The 23,021-nt window shown below is 42.8% G+C and overlaps 1 protein-coding gene across 2 annotated transcripts; it reads left to right on the top strand.

Moving 5' to 3' along the window:
- The first annotated feature begins 180 nt into the window (after positions 1 to 180).
- Positions 181 to 23,021, top strand: LOC143512652 (alpha-2-macroglobulin-like protein 1). Of its 2 annotated transcripts, XM_077003224.1 has the most exons (35): positions 181 to 305; positions 451 to 634; positions 1,014 to 1,170; positions 1,281 to 1,333; positions 1,442 to 1,462; positions 1,656 to 1,824; positions 2,030 to 2,114; positions 2,247 to 2,373; positions 2,710 to 2,824; positions 2,984 to 3,093; positions 4,183 to 4,353; positions 4,495 to 4,728; positions 4,904 to 4,967; positions 5,296 to 5,441; positions 5,712 to 5,861; positions 7,521 to 7,697; positions 7,959 to 8,040; positions 8,168 to 8,270; positions 8,370 to 8,595; positions 8,842 to 8,968; positions 9,773 to 9,894; positions 10,527 to 10,578; positions 10,684 to 10,767; positions 11,893 to 12,069; positions 15,405 to 15,486; positions 15,830 to 15,986; positions 16,877 to 16,951; positions 17,529 to 17,691; positions 19,575 to 19,768; positions 20,338 to 20,553; positions 20,713 to 20,831; positions 21,730 to 21,805; positions 21,892 to 21,954; positions 22,469 to 22,574; positions 22,860 to 23,021. In XM_077003224.1, exons 1-35 carry the CDS (start codon positions 232 to 234, stop codon positions 22,898 to 22,900), a joined length of 4,302 nt encoding a protein of 1,433 aa, XP_076859339.1. In that variant the 5' UTR covers positions 181 to 231; the 3' UTR covers positions 22,901 to 23,021. The 2 variants fall into 2 exon arrangements, with proteins under 2 accessions (XP_076859339.1, XP_076859341.1); XM_077003226.1 differs by lacking the exons at positions 20,713 to 20,831; positions 21,730 to 21,805; positions 21,892 to 21,954; positions 22,469 to 22,574; positions 22,860 to 23,021 and adding an exon at positions 19,853 to 19,938 and having other exon boundaries at positions 20,338 to 20,480.

The raw sequence follows: 23,021 nt of genomic DNA, 5'->3' as shown, positions 1-23,021 counted from the left end.
ATATTTTGCCAAATGTTTTCTTCAAGGTCCTTTTTTTGGGAGGGGGGGGCAGGGAGAGAGGGAGGAAGAGACAGAGGGAGGAGCAGCGAGGGAGAGAGGGAGGGACAGTGAGGGAGAGAGGGAGGGGCAGTGAGGGAGGGAGGGAGGGGCAGTGAGGGGGCAGAAGTGCTCATATACAGCAGCAGCTCCCAGGTGTTGTGATCATCTCCTGGTGGTCGAGTCCCGGACAGGATGCAGCTCTCCAGAGTTCTCGCTACCACACTCCTCCTCCTCATCATCACCATGACTACTGCCTTGCCCGCCACGTAAGAACCTTCGATACGTCCTCTACACTAGTCATGTTAGCTATTAGTATTGTTAGAGTTTTGATAATTCACAATGAAATAGAGTTCAGTAGAAAATACCTGCATTGAACTGATTTCCTCTTCATGTCTTTTTGATACTATTCAGCACTTATCTGCTGAGTGTCAACTCCCGGCCTTATGGGGGCAGTACTGAGGTATTGTGTCTCCAGATCTACACCTGGAGACCACTGCTATCAGTGGTGGTCAATCTGGAACACAACAATGAGACCATAACTCTTCTGAGTGAGCAATTCATAGAACATAAGTTCCATCAGTGTATTGATTTCCAGGTCAGTCTTCTCACTACAAATGCCACAATCCACTCAAAACACTACAGCAAGGAAAATAATGGATTTTAACATCTCCTTAATGGTTTATAATACAAATAGGTAACATATTTCTTATAGGACATTATTAAACAGTATTATGCATTATTATGCATTGCACCATTGCCAGAAGGACTAATGTAATTTGGCCCCAAATGCCCAATCTTGTTTTTATTGCTACATAGAGGTACCAGTATAATTTGGCATTTGGAGGATATTTGTAATCTTGAAGATTGTACTGTAGGTATGAGTGAGGAGAAGTTCTCTGAGTGTCATTTTATCAGCACACAGTCATTTCAATGCTTTATAAGCATTATGGGGACTTATTTTGGTTTTCCAATAGGTTCCTGTTGTAACCGTAGATACAGATGCTTCGGTTTCCCTAGAGATCCACGAGAGATTCACACATATAAACAAGACGACGAAGATCCTCATAAAACGTCCTGCTCAGCTGACCCTGATTGAAACAGACAAACCCATCTACAAACCAGGACAAACCAGTAATGTCCTCCAGTCTCTACTCGTGTTCTCCTACTTTTAAGGGGTTTTACGGGTTTTAAGGGTTTTAAGGGTTAACAGTATTTTACATGTGATCGTTTCTTTTCCACAGTCAAATTCCGCATTGTCTCATTGGATTCCAACTTCTTCACACACAATCAGACGGTACGACAGTTTTTTCTGAAGGACACACAGGACTGTATGAAATAAAGTGTGTGTTCAGCAGTGTAAAGCTGGTGTGATTACAGGGTTTCCATTTACTTTCTGTTACAGTTCCCAACAATAGCAGTCCAGGTACGCTATCAGATGTGCATCAGACATCAGACCTGCATCAGATATCAGATATGCACTTTCTGTAACTAGGACTGGCTTTGATCCCAAAGTCATCATCTGTTCAAAAACTTTTCAAAGTCCTTTACTTACTAATTAGTTTATGGTTACCTTGTGACCTTATATTTAAGATTTGTGATGCGGCTTTTGTGTGTAGGACCCAAACTCCAACCGCATCGGTCAGTGGCTGAATATGTCCACATTCAATGGCTTTCTGGATCTGTCATATCCCATAAACCCTGAGGCCGCAGAGGGTTCCTACGCCATCACCGCCTGGAATGAGTGGAATGAACCAATCACACGAGACTTTGAAATCAAAGATTATGGTCAGTCCCAGCACCTGGTTAATATTATGGCTTTAGTTGTTAATATATGATGGGTTAAGTTGTTAATATATAAGATGGGTTTAGTTGTCATATTGTTTGACACTGAACACGCAGTGGAGAGAGGGAGACCTATCTTTTGATTTTAGTTTTATTATTTTATTTTTCACTTGTTGCTATAATTATTTCATTTTCAATTCTCTTGTAGTCCTGCCAAAGTTTGAAGTGACAGTTGATGTTCCTCCAGTCATAACTATTCTGGACACGAAGGTCACACTGAAAGTGTGTGCAATGTAAGAGCCATTTAAACATTTACATACCACACAATAATAATGTAATAAGAGATTGAAACACCCATCACCATAATGTTATATATTCATTACTCCACCTCCCCTGTTGCTCCATCTCCTCCACTCTGTCCGTAGGTATACTTATGGGAAACCAGTGATGGGGTCTGTCACTGCTGTGGTCTGTCGGAAAAGTTACAGATTCTGGTGGCTTGCGCCAGGACCTGTGCAACTCCCAGACATCTGCAAGACGTACACCATGAGAGTTAGTCCACTTCCACACCTGTTACTGCACTGAGAAATACTTGTTCTACCTTTTCTTAATTTCTTCAGTCTTTATAAACACACATTATCAGACCTTTCTAAGACACCTTCAAACTTTACCAGTGCATATGTCTAACCCAGACACAGAATACATTCTGTTCCACAGGCTACCTGGCACTACTAATGAAATATTAATTACAACACCTGTAGTGTATTACTGTAAATATTCATTGCAGCACCTGTAATGTATTACTGTAAATATTCATTGCAGTACCTGTAGTGTTTTTCTGATTTGGTCCATTCCCAAAGTCCTGGTGCTGTTCTCCTGATCCAACAGACTGACAGGACGGGCTGTGGGTCCCACAACATTCACCTGAGTGACTTTGCACTGAATAGTCCACAATATGAAGACACTATTAGTGTTCATGCTGAACTGGAGGAATTGGGGACAGGTGAGAGATTCCAGTCTCTTCACTTTTGTCAACAGCAACCACAGCAGCAACATTAGTTGATCATAATTGATGATCCCTATTTACAAAAGTGTGCAAATGTGATGCAGCACAAATTTGTGAAGTTGTGTGTGTGTGTGTGTGTGTGTGTTTCCACCATAGGTGTGGTCCTGTCAGGATCAGGCAGCATGTCTGTTACTAGTGATATTGTCACACTCACCTTTGAAGACACCGCTGATGTGTTTAAACCAGGGATGGCCTACGAAGGAAAGGTAATCACCGGTCAATTACTAGCTACAGGTAATCAAAGGTTAATTACAAGATACAGGTAGTCACAGGTTAATTACTAGATACAGGTAATCACTGGTTAATTACTAGCTACAGGTAATCACCGGTCAATTACTAGCTACAAGGTAATCACTGGTCAATTACAAGATACAGGTAATCACCGGTCAATTACTAGCTATAGGTAATCACTGGTTAATTACAAGATACAAGTAATCACTGGATACTTACAAGACAGGTCATCACTGGATAATTACAAGATACAGGTAATCATTGGTCAGTTACTAGCTACAGGTAATCACTGGATAATTACAAGATACAGGTAATCACAGGTTAATTTCTAGAACAGGTAATCACTGGATGATTACTAGATACAGGTAATCAATGTTAATTACAAGATACAGGTAATCACAGGTTAATTACAAGATACATGAAATCACTAGTAAATTACAAGATACAGGTAATCACAGGTTAATTACTAGATACAAGTAATCACTGGTTAATTACAAGATACATGAAATCACTAGTAAATTACAAGATACAGGTAATCACTGGTTAATTACTAGATACAGGTAATTGCTGGTTAATTTCTAGATACAGGTAATTGCTGGTTAATTATTAGGTGTAATACATTTTTAATTACTATATACACATGCTTACATTCTAGGTGCAAGTAATTATGGACAACTACTACACATTTAATGCCTAACAAAACACTGTCATGTTACAGCCCCTGGCCTCTCCCCTTAGACATGTGTATGTGTAGTCTGTGTCTGGTTGTGTCCATATATGTATTTCCTTTTGGGTGTGGTTCAATATGTGTGCTCTTTCGTCTCACCTGTGTTTCGTCTCATCAACGTCATGCTGTACACTTGGGTCTTGTTTATTCTAACAATGTGTTGATGTTGTGACTGTTGCTTATCTTTGTCTGTTTATCCGTTACTTGTTGTGTTAAGTACTAGTGTGCCCCACTGAGTGTGAATAAAGTGCTTTTTATATGAACGCTTGTTTTTTGTCTCTCTCTGTTGTTTGTTGCTGTGACGTTGCCCTTTGACATTATTATCCTTGTTCATTAGATTAAGGTCACCGGGCCAGACTCCGCCCCTGTAAAGAATGAGCCCGTGTATCTGGTTGTAAGATATGCTGAAAACAAGAACAAAACACGAACGCTGGTTACCAACAACAACGGTGTTGCCCACTTCTCCTTTGACACGCAACCATGGGGTTCATATCCAGCCTCTATAGAGGTCAGTCCAAAACAGAAATCGTACTTATTACACGCTATAAAATGTTATTAACATATTAATAGTCAAATAAATGTGAATTTTCTCTCCATAATTGAAGGTTTTATTTGATTTCACAGTGTGGTTTTCTGTTGTTCTAAACAGGCCCGATATCACAAGGAAGAGGATCCGGTCAGTTTTGTGGTAACGGTGCGGAGCCCGACGTATCCCCCAGTTTCCCTCTGGCTCCAACCCTTCTACTCCAAAAGCCGAAGCTTCCTGGAGCTGCAGAGTCCTTTTGTGGAGTTCTGTGCAAGAGAGGCAATCGCAGAAGCTCATTACATCATCCACGGCCGAGCGCTGGAACCACACCAGAAGACCTTAGACTTCTTTTACATCGTAAGTGTCTTTCAGGATGTTCTAACGAGGTCTGCTTAGCAAGCCATTTAGTTCTAGTGGTCACAAGTGATTTGTCTGTGAGTTTCTCTTCCTGACCTTCACAGAAGCAAATATGATAACACGGTGTGTGTGTGGGTGTGTGTGTGTGTGTGTGTGTGTGTGTGTGTGTGTGCAGGTCATATCTCGAGGTCATATAGCTCAGCAGGGATGTCTCTCAGTGGACGTGGATCCAGAAGGAGGTTCATAACATCACAGTACATACAGAACACACCAGTTCAGTTTTCTAATAAATTCTATTAATTATGAATTAAATAATTCATTTTGGTCATAATGAGTTATTTATAGTGTTGAACTGGTGTTCGATCACTGTCTGTGCAAGTGCATCAGAAAATCTCCTAACACTGCAATCGCCAACCTCTTTTTCTCTGTAACATAATGAACATCAAATTATGGATAAGACCTTCTATCAAACACATTAAATGTACATTTTTATATGATTACTTTTCAGTTTTGCTGCTGCTGTAAATGAGTTTGAATGTCTAACTCCCTCCATCTCCCCGGTAACAGAGAACAAGGGAAAGCTCTCGATCGTCCTGCCGCGTCCTAACACCCTGGCTCCAGTTGCCCAGGTGCTGGTGTTCACCCTGCTCCCTAACGGGGACGTGTTGGCCGACAGCATGGACTTCCACATTCAGCTGACTCTGAAGAACAAGGTCAGAAGTTCACAACAGAGAAACATGTAAAAAAACCAAAACTTTAAATACACTATATTGCCAAATGTATTAGTTCACCCATCCAAATGACCGGAAACAGGAGTTCAAATCACTTGAACTGGAATGTAAATAGAAGCACATGGAATTGGAAATTAAATATGCAAATAATATATAAATGAAGGATTTCAACGTGGGGAATAATTTGTAGAGAGAGTGGAAGATGTTTTAATATGAGACCATATGAAATATCTTTTTTTTCTCTAATCTCAGGTGCACCTGGAGTTCTCCTCGTCGGAGGAGGTTCCTGGGCTAGACGTTTTCCTGACGCTGAAAGCTCACCCAGGCTCGCTGTGTTCTGTGAGGGCCATCGACGAGAGTCTGCTGCTCCTCAGACCGGAGAAGGACTTGACCATCGAATCTGTACGTACCTGAACCTGTGCAAATGACACAAAGCTGTCTTCATAAGAAAAGCATGACATTAATGTGTTTAGTTCTGATCCTAATCTAACACTTATGTTTAGTTGTAATCCGCATCTAACACGTACAGTTAGTTATAGTTCTGAAGGACCTCATTTGACCTGGACCAGTATCAGGTGGGCCTTTCCTTGAACCCAAACCATGAAATGGCCAATTTCCTGCATCAAGGCTGTTTTGATTTTAGGTTATTGGTGGTTTATGTTAAAATATTTTCTTTTTGCTCTGTAGTTCAATATCCTGATTCTGGGCCTGAGATTACTAATGATGGCTTCATCACAGCAGTGGTTATTCTGATGTTAGTGTGTGATGATTACTAATGATGGCTTCATCACAGCAGTGGTTATTCTGATGTTAGTGTGTGATGATTACTAATGATGGCTTCATCACAGCAGTGGTTATTCTGATGTTAGCATGTGATGATTATAGTGGTTATTCTGATGTTAGTGAGTGATGATTGCAATGGTAATTCTGATGTTCGTGTATGATGATTACAGTGGTTATTCTGATGTTAATGTGTGAAGATTACAGTGGTTATTCTGATGTTAGCATGTGAAGATTACAATGGTTATTCTGATGTTAGCATGTGATGATTACAGTGGTTATTCTAATGTTAGTGTGTGATGATTATAGTGGTTATTCTGATGTTACCATGAGATGATTACAGTGGTTATTCTGATGTGAGCGTGTGATGATTACAGTGGTCATTCTGATGTTAGTGTGTGATGATTACAGTGGTTATTCTGATGTTAGCATGTGATGATTACAGTGGTTATTCTGATGTTAGCGTGTGATGATTACAGTGGTTATTCTGATGTTAGCGTGTGATGATTACAGTGGTTATTCTGATGTTAGTGTGTGATTACAGTGGTTATTCTGATGTTAGTGTGTATTGATTATAGTGGTTATTTCCGATCTTAGCGTGTGATGATTACAGTGGTTATTCTGATGTTAGTGTGTATTGATTATAGTGGTTATTTCTGATCTTAGCGTGTGATGATTACAGTGGTTATTCTGATGTTAGTGTGTGATGATTACCGTGGTTATTCTGATGTTAGTGTGTGATGATTACAGTGGTTATTCTGATGTTAGTGTGTGATGATTACAGTGGTTATTCTGATGTTAGTGTGTGATGATTACAGTGGTTATTCTGATGTTAGCGTGTGATGATTACAGTGGTTATTCTGATGTTAGTGTGTGATGATTACAGTGGTTATTCTGATGTTAGTGTGTGATGATTACAGTGGTTATTCTGATGTTAGCATGTGATGATTACAGTGGTTATTCTGATGTTAGTGTGTGATGATTACAGTGGTTATTCTGATGTTAGTGTGTGATGATTACAGTGGTTATTCTGATGTTAGCATGTGATGATTACAGTGGTTATTCTGATGTTAGTGTGTGATGATTACAGTGGTTATTCTGATGTTAGTGTGTGATGATTACAGTGGTTATTCTGATGTTAGCATGTGATGATTACTAGTGACGGCTTCGCCACAGCAGTGGTTATTCTGATGTCTGTGCTGCTTCAAATGTTTCAGGTAGTTCTAGAGAGTGTGAAGTGGCAGTCAGTCCTGTTGACAGCTGCCTCTCATCTGATTGCAGGTCTACGACATGCTTCCTGTCCAGGAGTGGTTAGGATATCCGTACGGCACAGAAGATGATCCACCCAACACCTGTCTTTTCCGGCCACATATCATGGAACCCCTAGTTAAACCAAGAGAATCTGGTCCTTTCTTACCTGTTCTATACGGAAAAGTGGATGCATACAATGTCTTCAGAGTAATGAGTCAATTTTTCTAACTAATAGGACCTTTCTGCTGTAGGACCCTGTTTCTCTTTTTCTCTGCTTCTCTGTGCCTGTGTCTCAGTTTCTCTGTGTCTCTATTTATGTTTGTCTGTGTCTCTGTTTCTCTGTGTGCCTGTGTCTCTGGGTCTGTATCTGTGTCTCTGTGTCCGTTTCTCTATGTTTTTATTTATCTGTGTGTTTCTCTGTATCTGTTTCTCTGTTTCTTTAATTCTGCTTGTCTGTCCTTTACTCAGGATGCAGGAATCAAGATCATTTCCAATGGTAATATTAGAAAACCGTCACCATTCTGCCGAGGTCGTGAGCCCATGTTTTTCAGTAAGTAATATTTTATTTTTCACTTATTTTCTAATTTAATAAATCGTGCATGTATTTGCTTGAAACTTGCATATATTTTAGAGAAGCACCTGTATTTTCTCTGCACCTGTAAACATGGCCATCAAAGTTGAGAAGGAACTCCCAAAGCCTTTAGCTGCTCAAAGTCAGTCGGGCAGTAGAGTCCGCAAATACTTCCCGGAGACATGGATCTGGGACCTTGTATTAGTAGGGTATGTGCACACTGAAACATGGCTAAACAAGCTTCCCCCAAACCTGCTGCAGTCTACGAGTGGCTGAGGCGTTCTTCCCCTTATTTATCTAATCTCCAGTGAATCTGGACTTATGGGGGTTAACAAGACCGTCCCAGACACCATTACCACGTGGGAGGGCGGGGCCTTCTGTACATCCCCGGTGGGGTTTGGCGTGGCCCCTAAAGTCAACTTCACCACCTTCCAGCCCTTCTTCGTGAGTCTCATCCTGCCCTACTCCATCGTCCGTGGGGAGGTGTTCACGCTCAAGGCCACAGTCTTCAACTACCTCCCCTCCTGCATCATGGTGAGCAGTCTCTGTTTCCCAACACGCCTCCATGGGACAGGGGTTCCCCCTTCCTGATTACCCTTTAAACACCTCTCCACTAATCCGTATCTGATGTTGGAATCTGTGTTCTCCTCTGACCAGAACCATCTAAGCTGCACAATCTCATTTCACATTTCACTCTTCTTGGCGGCACCAGTAATAATGTGGTGTGTGTGTGTGTGTGTGTGCGTGTGTGTGTGTGTCTGTGTGTGTGTGATATTAAAGGTGAAGGCAACGCTGGCACACTCACAGCAGTTCTCAGCACAGAGTTGTGTGGGATGTGTGTACACACACTGCCTCTGTTCTGGCGACAGCCATACATTCACGTGGGTCATCATACCCTCCGTACTGGGTAAGCCCACCTTTACACCATCATCATACCCTCCATACTGGGTAATCCCATCTTTACACCATCATCATACCCTCCGTACTGGGTAATCCCACATTTACACCATCAACATACCCTCCGCACTGGATAATCCCACCTTTACACCATCATCATACACTCTGTACTGGCTAGTCTAATTTCACACCTTCAAATCAACATCACACCGTCTGTGCTGTTTAAGCCCACCATTATTATGTAGATGACTGAAATAGAAAAAGCTTTTTATTTATGTAATTATGTCTTGGTTTAACAGCTTGAGTAAGGTTAAGAATATTTTTTTTACTAATTTTTTTATCTTACAGAATTATTGGAGTCATCCAGGAATTCCCATCCTAGGTTGCTTAGTCTTGACTGTCTAGACTTGACTCAATCTCACTATGAGACTTGCCAGACCTACTGTTATAGACATATAAACATATAATTAAACCGGGAGGCTTTCTGCACTAAACTGGACTCTAGACTCTGCACTAAATGTACACAGATGCCTGGGAGCTCAGTGTGTTTTAAATATAAGTATGTATATAAAAAAAACTGGTTATCTGCTAGTGTATCAATTATGTTAAATAATGTTATTGCAGCACCATCATGTTTTTTATGTAAATACAGTCTTTGGCATAAGGATCCCATTATCACAAACTCTAAACAAATATATTAGTGATGCAGAAAAATGTGTGCAGTTCTCTAAATTTGGATGAAATATATTTAGCTTGTATGTTTGGCTGGGTATGTGTGTATACATACATGTTTGTGTGTGTGTGTGTTCTGTAGGTGAGGTGCGCATCAGAGTGCATGCAGAGGCCGTGCAGACGTCTGTGCTGTGTGAGAACCAGGTGCCCATCGTGCCAGAGAAGGGGAGCGTGGACACAGTGCAGCAGACCCTGCTGGTGGTGGTGAGCTCCATCAGTCCTCTTCCACCTCACTACACCACCCTGATGAGCCCCACTGAGTCCACATGGTTGGTTGGTTGGTTGGTAGTTGGTGGTTGTTTAGTTGGTGGTTGATTGTTTTTTGGTTGGTTGGTTGATGGTTGGTAGTTGGTTGGTTGGTTTGTGGTTGGTTGGTTGGTTGATGGTTGGTAGTTGGTTGGTTGGTTGGTTGATTGGTTTGTGGTTGGTTGGTTGGTTGATGGTTGATGGTTGGTGGTTGGGTGGTTGGTTGATTGGTTTGTGGTTGGTAGGTTGTTAGTTGATGGTTTTTCGGTTGGTTAGTGGTTGTTTGGGTGATTGGTTGGGGGTTGGTTGGTATTTGGTTGGTTGGTTGATGGTTGGTGGTTGGGTGGCTGGTTGATTGGTTTGTGGTTGGTGGTTGGTAGGTTGTTAGTTGATGGTTTTTCGGTTGGTTAGTGGTTGTTTGGGTGATTGGTTGGTGGTTGGTTGGTTGGTGGTTGGTATTTAGTTGGTTGGTTGGTTGGTGGTTGGTTGGTTGGTGATTGGTTGGTTGGTTGGTGATTGGTGCTTGGTGATTGGTTGTTGGTTGGTTGGTTTTTATTCTCTAATGCTCTTTGTTCTCATTCCCCCATCAGGCAGAGGGAACCAAACAGACCAACAGTTACAATGAACTCCTCTGCACAAGAGGTCTGAGTCTCCATCCTCATCATGCTTTTACCTTGTATTTTAGACACAAACGAGGACCCACAGTGCATATGTAACAGGTAACATATGTCACTTTCCCTCCTCTAGGTGGTACTGTTGAGAGGACCGTTATGCTGAGGTTGCCTGAAGTTTATGTGGTGGGTTCTGCCACTGCCTCTGTCTCTGTGCTGGGTAATCTAACACACACACACACACACACACACACACACACACACACACACACACACACACACACACACACACACACACACACACACACACACACACACACACACACACACACCCACCCACACGCACACACAGTCCCGTTGACAGTCTTGCTGGGGCCCGGGACAAGAAAGATTCATGTACCCCCCCCCCCCCCCCCCCCCCCCCCCCCCCAACGCGAGGGTTCGCGCGAAAATGACATAATCGCAGTGGCTCCGCCCGTGCGCGAGGGCCTCGCGCGCTGTCGGTTCGCGAGGTCGTACACCTCTCGAATTTTGTAACTTCGCGCGCGCCGCGCTTCAGCGCAATGAACAAAGTCATGTTTGTAGGGTTCATATACCTTTATAAGGTGGAATTAAAGCACGTGTACGTCACTTTAAAGGTCCATTTCAATATTTTCCAGCACGTTAAACTTAATTAAGTTAAATATTTATACATATACTCGAAATTATTCGAAATAATTCGCTTTTTATCACATTATTTAATGGTTGTTTATTTTCAAATCGCCCAATCTTAACGTCTTCACGAGAACTGTTCAGTCAGACAGCTATTTGTTGTGAAACGAAGTAGTTACAATTTCAAGCATTTTCACTTTACCCTAAATTCCAGCACTTTTCAAACCTGGAACACAATGCAACTTTAAAATTCGTCAGGTAAATGTTTTTCCTTTCTTTTCTGCGCTCCAGATTTCTGTATTTACTTTAACTATCCACCACTGTATTTCCCGCTGTTGGGCGGATACCGGCCGGCTACAGTCGGTGCTGGATCAAACCATTTTCCAGTGGGAGGCGGGGGTGTATGCACTTAATGGAAAATATGCAGATAGGTAAAAAACATATATATTTGAGCCATTGAGCTTATTATGAGTACATAATTTTATATTAATGAAAGATTTCAAGATTATTTAAAAATTATAGACTTTAAATAAAAAATAAATTGCTGGGCTCTTTGATGGGCCCCCAACAGACCCGGTTGTCCCCCCCTGTCGACGGGGCTGCACACACACACACACACACACACATACTGTGTCTCCTCTCTGCACACTCATAACACACACATGCACACACACTCTGTGCCTCCTTTCTGCAGGAGATCTGATGGGCCGTGCGCTGCAGAACCTGGACAACCTGCTGGCCATGCCGTACGGCTGTGGTGAACAGAACATGCTGCTCTTCGCTCCTGACATCTTCATCCTGGAGTACCTGGACAGCAGCGGCCAGCTGACGCCCACCATCAGGACCAAAGCCACCTCCTTCCTGCTGAGTGGTGAGAGTGCACATCAAATCAAATCAAAGTTTATTTGTATAGCGCTTTTCACAACACGTGTTGTCACAAAGCGCTTTACAGGATTTACAAGGTTAACAATACTATGGGTCCAAATCCCTAATGAGCAAGCCAAAGGCGACAGTGGCGAGAAAAAACTCCCTATGATGGTGGGGAATAGGAAGAAACCTCGGGAGAACCAAGACTCAAAAGGGAACCCATCCTCCATTGGGTGGCCCGTTAACACACAAATTACACAAAATACAGACAAATACACAAGTCACACACAAATCACACAATCAGACTAAGTAACAGGTAAAAATGAAAGTTCTGGGTTTTGATATTGTTACTGTAAATGTCTGTTGATGAACGCCAGGCTTTCATTCCGTGTCGGAGCAGTGATGCTGGTATTGTAGGCTCCGACTGCAGTGTTACTCCCCAGGTGAACCTCGGAGAAAAGATACGTGATGTGGTAAATATGTAACAGATTAATCAAAGGCCAAAGTAAACAGGTTTTTAGTCGAGATTTAAACATTGAGACCATGTCTGAGTCCTGAATAGAGGCAGGAAGATTATTCCACAATTGTGGAGCTTTAAAAGAAAAGGCTCTTCCACCTGCTGTGATCTTTTTGATCCTAGGAACAGTTAATAACCCTGCGTCCTGCGAGCGAAGTGAACGTGCTGGGTTATATTGTTCAATAAGTTCACTAAGATAGTCTTGAGCTAAGCCGTGCAGTGTTTTATATGTTAATAAAATAATTTTATAGTCAATACGGAATCTAATTGGCAGCCAGTGTAATGACGATATTACGGGACTAATGTGATCAAACTTTTTAGTTTTTGTTAAAACTCGTGCTGCTGCGTTCTGAACCAGCTGGAGTTTGTTTATCGATTTACCAGAACATCCAGCTAGGAGACTGTTGCAATAATCTAAACGAGAGGATATGAATGCATGGATTAGTTTTTCCGCATCACTAGTATTTAATATGTTTCTAATTTTAGCAATGTTGCGTAAGTGAAAGAACGCTACCCTAGTTATATTATTAATGTATGTATCAAATGAGAGATCTGGGTCTATTGTGACGCCTAAGTTCTTTACCTCTGCGCTGGGGGTTATAGTAAAAGAATGTAGATTCAATGCTACATTACGTAGCTTGTCTCTCGCAGCCCTAAACCTAACCTATTATTAGTTCTGTTTTATCAGGATTTAGTGCTAGAAAGTTACACACCATCCAATGTTTTATCTCTTCTACACATTTCTTGATTTTACTGTTTACGCCTAAATCATCGGGTTTTGCCGATAAATATAGCTGAGTGTCGTCTGCGTAGGAGTGGAAACTGATGTCGTGCTTATGCATAATCTCGCCTAAGGGTAACATGTACAGTGTGAATAGAAGTGGTCCTAGGACTGTCCCTTGTGGGACACCATATTTAACTGCACAGATTTAGAGGTTTTATTATTACCACTTACACATTGGAACCGGTCGGTCAAATATGATCTAAACCAGGAGAGTGCGACTCCTTTAATACCTACTTGTGTTTTCTAGTCTATCCAGCAAAATGTTGTGGTCTACAGTATCAAAAGCTGCACTAAGATCTAACAGTATAAGGAACGGGACGAGCCTATTATCGACCGATAGCCTATTAGTAAATCATTCACTACCCCGAGTAAAGCTGTTTCAGTGCTGTGGTTTGGTCTGAATCCTGATTGGAACTTTTCATGGATACTATTTGATTGGAGATAGTGGTTTAACTGATTGGAAACTGCTTTTTCTAGAATTTTAGAGATAAATGGGAGATACGAAATGGGTCTATAGTTGGCTAGTATCTGCGGATCGAGATTCTGTTTCTCGGGTGCAATTACAGCGCATTTTAATTGTTTGGGCATGTACCCTAGGTTAAGGGAAGAATTAATCATATTTAGTAAGGGCCCTACAATGGCTGGGAGTAGGTCTTTAAATAGACGGGTTAGAACTGGGTCGAATATACATGATGTAGGCTTAGACAAATTAATCAGTGTTGTGAGCTCTTTTTGCGATATAGGATCGAAGCCATACCAGCTAACACACACCAGCTAACACACAGCTAACTCACACATCCAACATACACAGCTCCTACACCAGCTAACATACATAGCTCCAACACCAGCTAACACACACAGCTAACACACCAACTAACACACACAGCTAACACAGGGCTCTCAAGTTTTGGATTCATGTCAGAGTGTGAGAGTTGTTGACGGGGGGGTGGCGAACATTAATTGTTGAGCGGGGGGGCGGGGGGGGGGTGGTTGGGGGTGGCGAACGTGAGTTGTTGAGGGGGGGGGTGGCGAACGTAAGTTGTTGAGCGGGGTGGGGGTTTGTATATCGCGATCGATCGCCAGTGGAGGGCGACATAGATATGGATCGGAGTTAAATAAACTAGATTTTTTTTTCTCGCCGTGTGAAATCGGAAGTGTGGCGTGTGAGCGTGTGAAGACGGTCAAATGCGTGTGTCACACGCTCAATGCGTGAGACTTGAGAGCCCTGGTTAACATATAGTTAACACACCAGCTAACACACACAGCTAATATACCAGCTAACATAGGGTGACCAAACGTCCGTATTTCCCGGGACATGTCCGTATTTCACGTCCTGTCCCGGGCGTCCCGGGATATTTCTTAAAACTGTGGAAATGTCCTGGTTTTTAAATTACGTTAATTGGGCCATTAATTCTACAGGCACTAGGACCCTGAGCACGGCGCTGTATGACACGGAATCCCTGAGCCTCATCAGTTGAGCCTCATCATACTCAACTGGCGGAGAACCAACAACTTACGTTCACCACACCCCCCCCACTCGACAACTTACGTTCGCCACCCCCCCCCGCTCGACAACCTACACACAGTGTCCTGGTTTTCCCAAACAAAAATATGGTCACCCTAAGCTAACATACCAGTTAACACACCAGCTAACACACACAGCTAACACACCAGCTAACACACACAGCTAACATTAAATAACACACACACAGCTAATATACCAGCTAACATATCAGCTAACACACCAGCTATCAGACACAGCTAACACACCAATACACCAGCCCCCTCACCAGCACCTTTCAGACCAGAGGATGATTCCAGCCTGAAAGATTTGATTTCTTCAGCTTTTTGCGAATTTCTTCATGACCATTTATTAAGCAGATAAATTATGTGAGCTCAGAGTTAAATAAACATTTCTATCATTTCTGCAGTGCTTTCTTTGCAATACATATTATCAGGAAGAAGCTTTTTAGAATCTCATGTCTTCACTGAAATGTCATTCTCATGTATAGTGATGCTTGTTTTGTGTCTTCTTCAGGCTACCAGAGAGAGCTGACCTACAAGCACACTGATGGATCCTACAGTGCATTTGGGATGAGTGACAGCTCAGGCAACACCTGGTCAGTGTCAGGGAGAGCGGATGTAAGAGCTGATGCTAGAAATTATCTGCTCCTGGGAACTTGTGCAAAATTACATCTTATTTCAAGCTTGTTAATGTGGACAGCCTCCTATTTAAAATCGATTTCAATAAATATTCAATTTATGTACATAAAACATGATTCTTATAGTCTCAACAGTATCTCCTCCTGAACACAAAACATTAGATCATTACTGAGTTAACATAAATATTATATTTGTTGCTATAGAGATAAAGCTTTCTTTGGTTCTGATGCTCCCTTGTGTGTGTGTGTGTGTGTGTGTGTGTGTGTGTGTGTGTGTGTGTGTGTGTGTGCGCGCGCTCAGGCTCACTGCATTCGTGATGAAGTCTTTCCAACATGCGAAGCGATACATCTTCATCGATCAGACAGTCATCGATCAGGCCAGGTCATGGCTGGCCAATGAACAACTTCCGAACGGTTGTTTCGCCTCAGTGGGCCACCTCTTCCATTTGGACATGCAGGTCAGGACACTGCAGAGCTGCTGCCATCTGCTGGTGTGGGGTGGTACTGCAATGTACAGTGGTACCTCGAGATACTAGTTTAATCCGTTCCAGACCCGTGCTCGTATCTCGAACTGCTCGGTTCTCGAAGCAATTTAACAATGTAAAGTATTGTAATTGGTTCCGGTCCTTAAAAAAGTCACAAAACTAGCGTAAATGTGGAAAAAAAGACATGGCACACGCAACATGTATAATTAAACAATAAAATAAATGTAGGAGAAATAGTTATTACAGTACTACAAAAAACGTTTGTAGTATTGAAATACTGTACTGTATACACCGTACGTACTGTTACTCGTTGCAAAGCACACGTGCGAATGGCTGTGATGACTGGGTACAGGAGTCGACCTTACCAACACCTCAAGAATAAAAAAAAACGCTATTGGCTGCTAGAACGCGCTAAATGACGTCATCTCCGCACATACAGGTATGTTTGTGTTTTTGAACCTAAGGTTGTGGGGGAGGGAGAGAAAGAAAAGCGTTTGAGTGTGTCTTTGAGCTGATTAATTATTTCTTTTTTTCCATATAGTACTGTACTGCCACCTAGTGGTTCATGCTCGTATCTCGAGCGTGCACTCGGGTGTCGAACAGAAATTTTGCTCGTCTCGGTGCTCGTATCTTGGATTGCTCGTATATAGAGCAGCTCGTATCTCGAGGTACCACTGTATTAGATATTAGGTGTGATGAAGTGCTTCTGTGTTGAATAGGCAGGTTAGAAACTGGTAGTGGACAGCAACTGTGAAGTTCATCCCTAACATCCTGCTCTGAATAAATCAATCTCTGAATTTCTTTGTTTCTCTCTCTCTCTCTCTCTCTCTCTCTCTCTCTCTCTCTCTCTCTCTCTTTCTCAGGGTGGAGTGAATGATAATGTGACCCTCACAGCGTATGTCACGGCTGCTCTGATGGAGGCAGGCAATCATAGCTCAGTGAGTCATCATCTCTACTCAGTTCTCTCAATCATGTCCAGGGCAGTCATGGTCTGGTGGTTAGGCGACCAGTCTTGTGACCGGAGAGTCGGGGGTTTGATTCCCTGACCTGAGGCCATGACTGAGGTGCCCTTGAGCCAGGCACCTAACCCCAACTTCTCCCTGGATGCTGGGCCACCGCTCTGGGCAGGTGTACAACACAGCCCCCTAGTGATAACTAGTGTGTGTTCTGACTGCACAGATGGGTAAATGCGGAGGACAAAATCTTTATTGGTGTGAAAATCACAATTGACCAAATGTGGCAACTTAATTTTTTTCTCTCCATCATGTCCACTCTGTTCTCTCCCTCATGTCCATTCTGTTCTTTCCCTCATATCCACTGTTTTCTCCATCATGTCCACTCTGTTCTCTCCATCATGTCCACTCTGTTCTCTCCCTCATGTCCATTCTGTTCTTTCCCTCATATCCACTATTTTCTCCATCATGTCCACTCTGTTCTCTCCATCATGTTCACTCTATTCTCTCTCTCTGCACACTTGTCTCCATCTACTATAATTCACCGTGTTTGCTATGGCAGGATCCCATTGTAGCCAATGGTCTCAATTATCTGAGGAGCGCCTACGCCTCGGTGACCTCCATCTACACCATCGCCCTGCTCTCCTACACCTTCACACTGGCTAGAGATCACGCGATGAGGAGCACCCTGCTCTCCCGACTCAACCAGCATGCAGTGGTGACAGGTGAGGTCACACCCCAACCCACCACAGGGCAGATCACACTAAACCTACACACTTACCCATTAAATCCACCACAGGTCAGATCACACTAAACCTACACACCCATTAAATCCACCATAGGGCAGATTATAGTGTAACACACTTCTCAACATCAGGCTGCAAGGCCTACAAACAGCACATTGACACAAACACCAGAGAAGACAGATGCTGGGTACTCTGTGTGTGTTTGTGTTGGAGAGTCTTTAGAAAGCTCTTCCAGTTTGCACTGGATGGCTGGTATTTGTTTGCGAATTTTAGTGTTGATGTGGAGGTTGTGTATATTTTGTAATGTGCAGTTATTTAGACTGTTGGAGAAGTTTGTGTATTTGTTGGGGAATGTTGGTAATTGTTGGTGAACGTTAATGTGATGTTGGTGAACGTTGGTGTGATGGAGAACCAGAGGTGGGTAGAGTATTCAACAATTTTACTTAAGTAAAAGTACAGTTACTTGAACCAAATGTTACTCAAGTAAAAGTAAAAGTATGCATCCCAAAAATTTACTTGAGTAAAAGTAAAAAAGTACTTTGATTAAAAGCTACTCAAGTAGTGAGTAAATGCATGAGTACTGTCTCGTGTCAGTAAATTACATCATGGGAAATTGAATTACGGGAAACAATGACTTTTAATGATAAAAATAATTTATTATAAATAAATATTATATATATAAATTCTTTATATAAATAATGTGTATTTTTGTTTGTTCCTAATTATTAGGCCTGTGTAACTTGAATGTGTTCCACAAAGGCACTAACTGATGAGACTGTCAGCCAATACGTGTAGCTACAACTTGACACCAACTGAATCAATTTGTAGCAGATTTAATCATCCATTGCTAGTGTGTACAATCAGTGTGAGAACTGGTTTTTAGTATTGCACTGCGTTACATTTAATAATTACATCATACAAACGTTATGCCTCAGAGATATAGCATTACACAAAATTATACATAGCCTACAGCAAACTTATCGCATCGTGTTTCCTCATATTTGATGTTGAGTTCTTGTAGGCTGAAATGTCCACACGTTTGCAGACACAATTGGTCAAGGTTGCAAACTCTCACGCGTTGAGCGTGAGACACACGCATTTGACTGTCTTCACACGCTTACACGGCACACATCCGATTTCTCACGCCGAAAAAAATCTAGTTTATTTACCTCTGATCCATATCTATGATTCAATGAGTTACTAGTTCGCTCTGGCGCCAACCACTGGCGATCGATCGATCGCGATATAATACTAAATTTGTGTCCATTTTACACCCCCCCCCGTCAACAATTTACGTTCACCACCCAAACCCCCACCCCCACCCCGGTTTAAATCTCACTAAAAGTGATCTTGAAAACTTGGCAACCCCGCAGCGCATTATATAACTGTCCTTTTACACGTTTGTAATGTAAACATTGGCTGTATGAGGTCAGGGATGCTCGGTAGGTTTTTCTGTCACTTTCTTGCTACGGTGGAGAAATTTTGCAGACCGGCTTCATTTGATTGGTCACTCATACTCTGGTGACGAACGTTGGTCAGTCTTCTCACTGAAAAGACGAATTATTTACAAACCGAAAGTAACGGTAGCGCGCGGCGCAAATCCGATTGTAACGGAGTAAAAGTCGCGTTTTTCTCACCACATATTTACTCAAGTAAAAGTAGAAGTCTTTCATATTAATTAAAACTACTCCTACAAGTACATTTTTGTCCAAAAAGCTACTTGAGTAAATGTAGCGGAGTAAATGTACCGCGTTCCTACCCACCTCTGTGGAGAACATTGGTGTCATGGTGGAGAACATTGGCGGCAAGTTGGAGAATCTTGGCTGAGTGGGCTCTGTGCTTTTCTCCAATGTCTCCCTCAGTGGACGGGCGGCACTGGAGCAGTGGGAGTGGTGGGGCAGTGACTCACCCTCTGGACGTGGAGACGACCTCCTACGTCCTCCTGGCTGTGCTGTCTGGACCCCCACTTGCAACGTTTGACCTGGGCTACAGTGCCAGTATCGTCCACTGGCTGGGCCAGCAGCAGAACGCCTTTGGGGGGTTCGCCTCTACACAGGTAGCACACCACACCTCACCTGTGGGGTTCGCCTCTACACAGGTAACACACCACACCTCACCTGTGGGGTTCGCCTCTACACAGGTAACACACCACACCTCACCTGTGGGGTTCGCCTCTACACAGGTAATGCACACCACACCTCACCTGTGGGGTTCGCCTCTACACAGGTAACGCACACCACACCTCACCTGTGGGGTTCACCTCTACACAGGTAACACACCACACCTCACCTGTGGGGTTCACCTCTACACAGGTAACACACCACACCTCACCTGTGGGGTTCACCTCTACACAGGTAACGCCCCCTTCCACTTCAACACCTCACCTGCACTGCAGCTGTTCTGCCTGCTTACCTGTGTCTTGTCTGCAATGTAACCCAAGACATACAAAATCTATTTTTGTATATTATATGTATATATTTTTTGGGTATGATATCAAAAATCTGAGGAAGCTAATTACTGACCTAAATGATGATTCTAATGATTCTGGTAATATTGAGATATATAGAGTTTATGCAGTGACTAAACATACATTCATATTGTTATTTTTACTCGGTCTCTACCCAGGACACTGTAGTGGCTCTTCAGGCTCTGGCTAAATACAGCACTGCCACCTATAGTCAGACGGGCACCATTACGGTCACTGTGACATCACCCTCGGGCACGACGAGCCAGTTCACGGTGAACCAGAGTAACAGGCTGCTGTACCAGCAGGCCCAGCTGCAGCAGGTGACCGGGGAGTACAGGCTCACGGCAGCAGGACACGGCTGTGTGTTTGTGCAGGTCAGTCAGACGCAGATACCCCTCTGCTCTTCTGTGATCGTCTGATCTTCAAAATTAAAACTTCTCAGGCTCTGAAGAGGCTTCAACACATACAAAAGTAGTAGAAGTAGTAGAATACTGATGTTAGTTTAGTCATTTCTCTGTTTGTACTTCTCCCAGTTCACCCAGCACTACAACATGCCCCCTGCCCTTCACTACTCTTCCTTCAACGTCACTGCCAGCGCTACCGGGAAATGCCGTGTGGCCAGCCTGTCTCTGCATGTCACCGTGACTGTCCGGTAATCTCCACTACAGCTCCAGCCACTTGTACAGGCACAGAGGACAGAGGACAGGAGTCACGGCCTTAGCTAGTACTGCACTATACTGAATGGCCTTAGTTAGCACTGCACTATATTATCTGAGTTTTAAAGGTTGTAAAGGTTTCATGTGTAGGGAATGTGTGCAAAGTGTTTTTGCCCATGCTGAGATGTGACAGAAAACTGCAGTGGAGATGTGTTAGATGAAAACTGCAGTGGAGATGTTTTAGATGGACAAATTTGCAGTAGCATTTGTGTTCTGCAGTGAACCAGTAAATCAGTCACCACAGGATGTAGTAGAGGCTTCAGAGTAATGGCCTGTGGAGCAGATGTGGACATTTCCGTCTTAGTTTCTAGAAAATACGACATCTGTGCTTGGTAGAGTAAAATAGGAGATAGACAAGGATTTTTCAGGATTGGTATAAGTTCATACAAAAACATAAATATATATAAAGAAGATTAAGATAAATACACCTGGCGACTATTTCTTGAAGTCCTTGAGGAAATGATCTACTTCTGGGACATTGGGATGCCATTTTGACATTAGGTAATGGATGAAGTAGGACATTAACAAACTGGCGGTCAGAGTGGGTGTCTGGCATGTGGAATTGTGCAGAAGTTATAACAAAACATCAATAAGCACACAGGAGGTTTTGGAAGTGCACTGACCCATTTTCATTGTTTTTCCATTTCATTATTTGCAAAATGCACAATATGTTAATGGAAACATGGCTGTCACGATCTAAATCAAACCTGAGAGCTCATTCAAAGCTGAATATAGATGCATCACATGACATTACACATAATCTGATGTTGATCAAATATTAGATCAGATTTGACGGAATATTTAAGGGGCTGAAGGCCTGTTCTATGTTTCCAGGTACAGTGGTGCAAGACCAGAGACCAACATGGTGGTCATTGAATTCAAACTGCTGTCTGGGTTCTCACTGGACAAGGTGTGTATCAATCCAGTTAATGGCGACTTTGGTGTTTAACCTTCCTTGAAGTACCAATCATGCCTCATTGTGGATCGGCCCTACAGGTTAATGGAACTATGCAACGTATGGATCAAAATGATGGAGGCGTAGTCATCTACCTGGACAAGGTAAGTACTCAGCACACCTACACCCAAGGTCTCTTGTCCTTGTCACACACACACACACACACACACACACACACACACACACACACACACACACACACACACACACACTCCATGGGTCTCTGATACTGACTCACTGGTGCTGTCTCACTGATACTGTCTCACTGGCGCCGTCTCACTCATACTGTCTCACTGGTGCTGTCTCACTGGCACCGTCTCACTGGTCCCTCAGACTCTCACAGGGCTGCTTCATGCAACTCTGTCCCTTAAATAAACATCTGGTGTTTTAATTCAGTCACACTGGTGAGATTAATGTCCAGACAGAGGCAGCACCCTCCTGTCTCCCACTGACACTGCACACAACTCCAAGTGTCCTGTGGTCAGGACTACTGTTCACACACTTATATAAACACCCTATCAGTAGTAGTACTTATAAACACTCTATCAGTAGTAGTACTTATATAAACACTCTATCAGTCTGTGCCGTGGTGTAATGATGAACTTCTTCATTACCCAGCTGAAGAAGGGAGAGCCCCAGACCTACACACTGATCATCCAGCAGGACGTACCAGTTCAGAACCTGAGACCAGCTGTAGTGAAGGTCTACGACTACTACAAGCCCAGTAAGAACCAGTCCCTTCATCTTCAGAAACCATCATCAATGATGATGGAGGAGATGGAGCAGTTCACAAAATCACCACTCGCTTTAGTTACAAAAAGAAATATCACTGACTGCTAATGAAAAGTTTGGGAAATAAATCATTCTTCACTGGTCACTGGTACCAGTGTACAGTACAGTAGGCTATATATCTGTCATTCACTTTTTTAATGTAGTGATTCTTTTTAACCCATGGACACAGATTAAACATGCATGGATGAAAACATTGTATTTTTCTTCTCTCCTGTAGGTGACCACGCTGTTACTGAATACAACTCCCCATGTCACTAAATGTGTACCAACCCTCCAGTGAGGATGCCAACAGTGTCCACCTATCACAGCAACACACTGGGTTACCATGCCAACTTGTTCATTGACCTCCAAGATGAATAAACTACTGCACTAAATGTCA

The sequence above is a fragment of the Brachyhypopomus gauderio genome, chromosome 4 (assembly GCF_052324685.1).
Source record: "Brachyhypopomus gauderio isolate BG-103 chromosome 4, BGAUD_0.2, whole genome shotgun sequence".
NCBI classification, from domain to species: Eukaryota; Metazoa; Chordata; class Actinopteri; order Gymnotiformes; family Hypopomidae; genus Brachyhypopomus; species Brachyhypopomus gauderio.
This window is presented reverse-complemented; position numbering and strand designations above follow the sequence as displayed.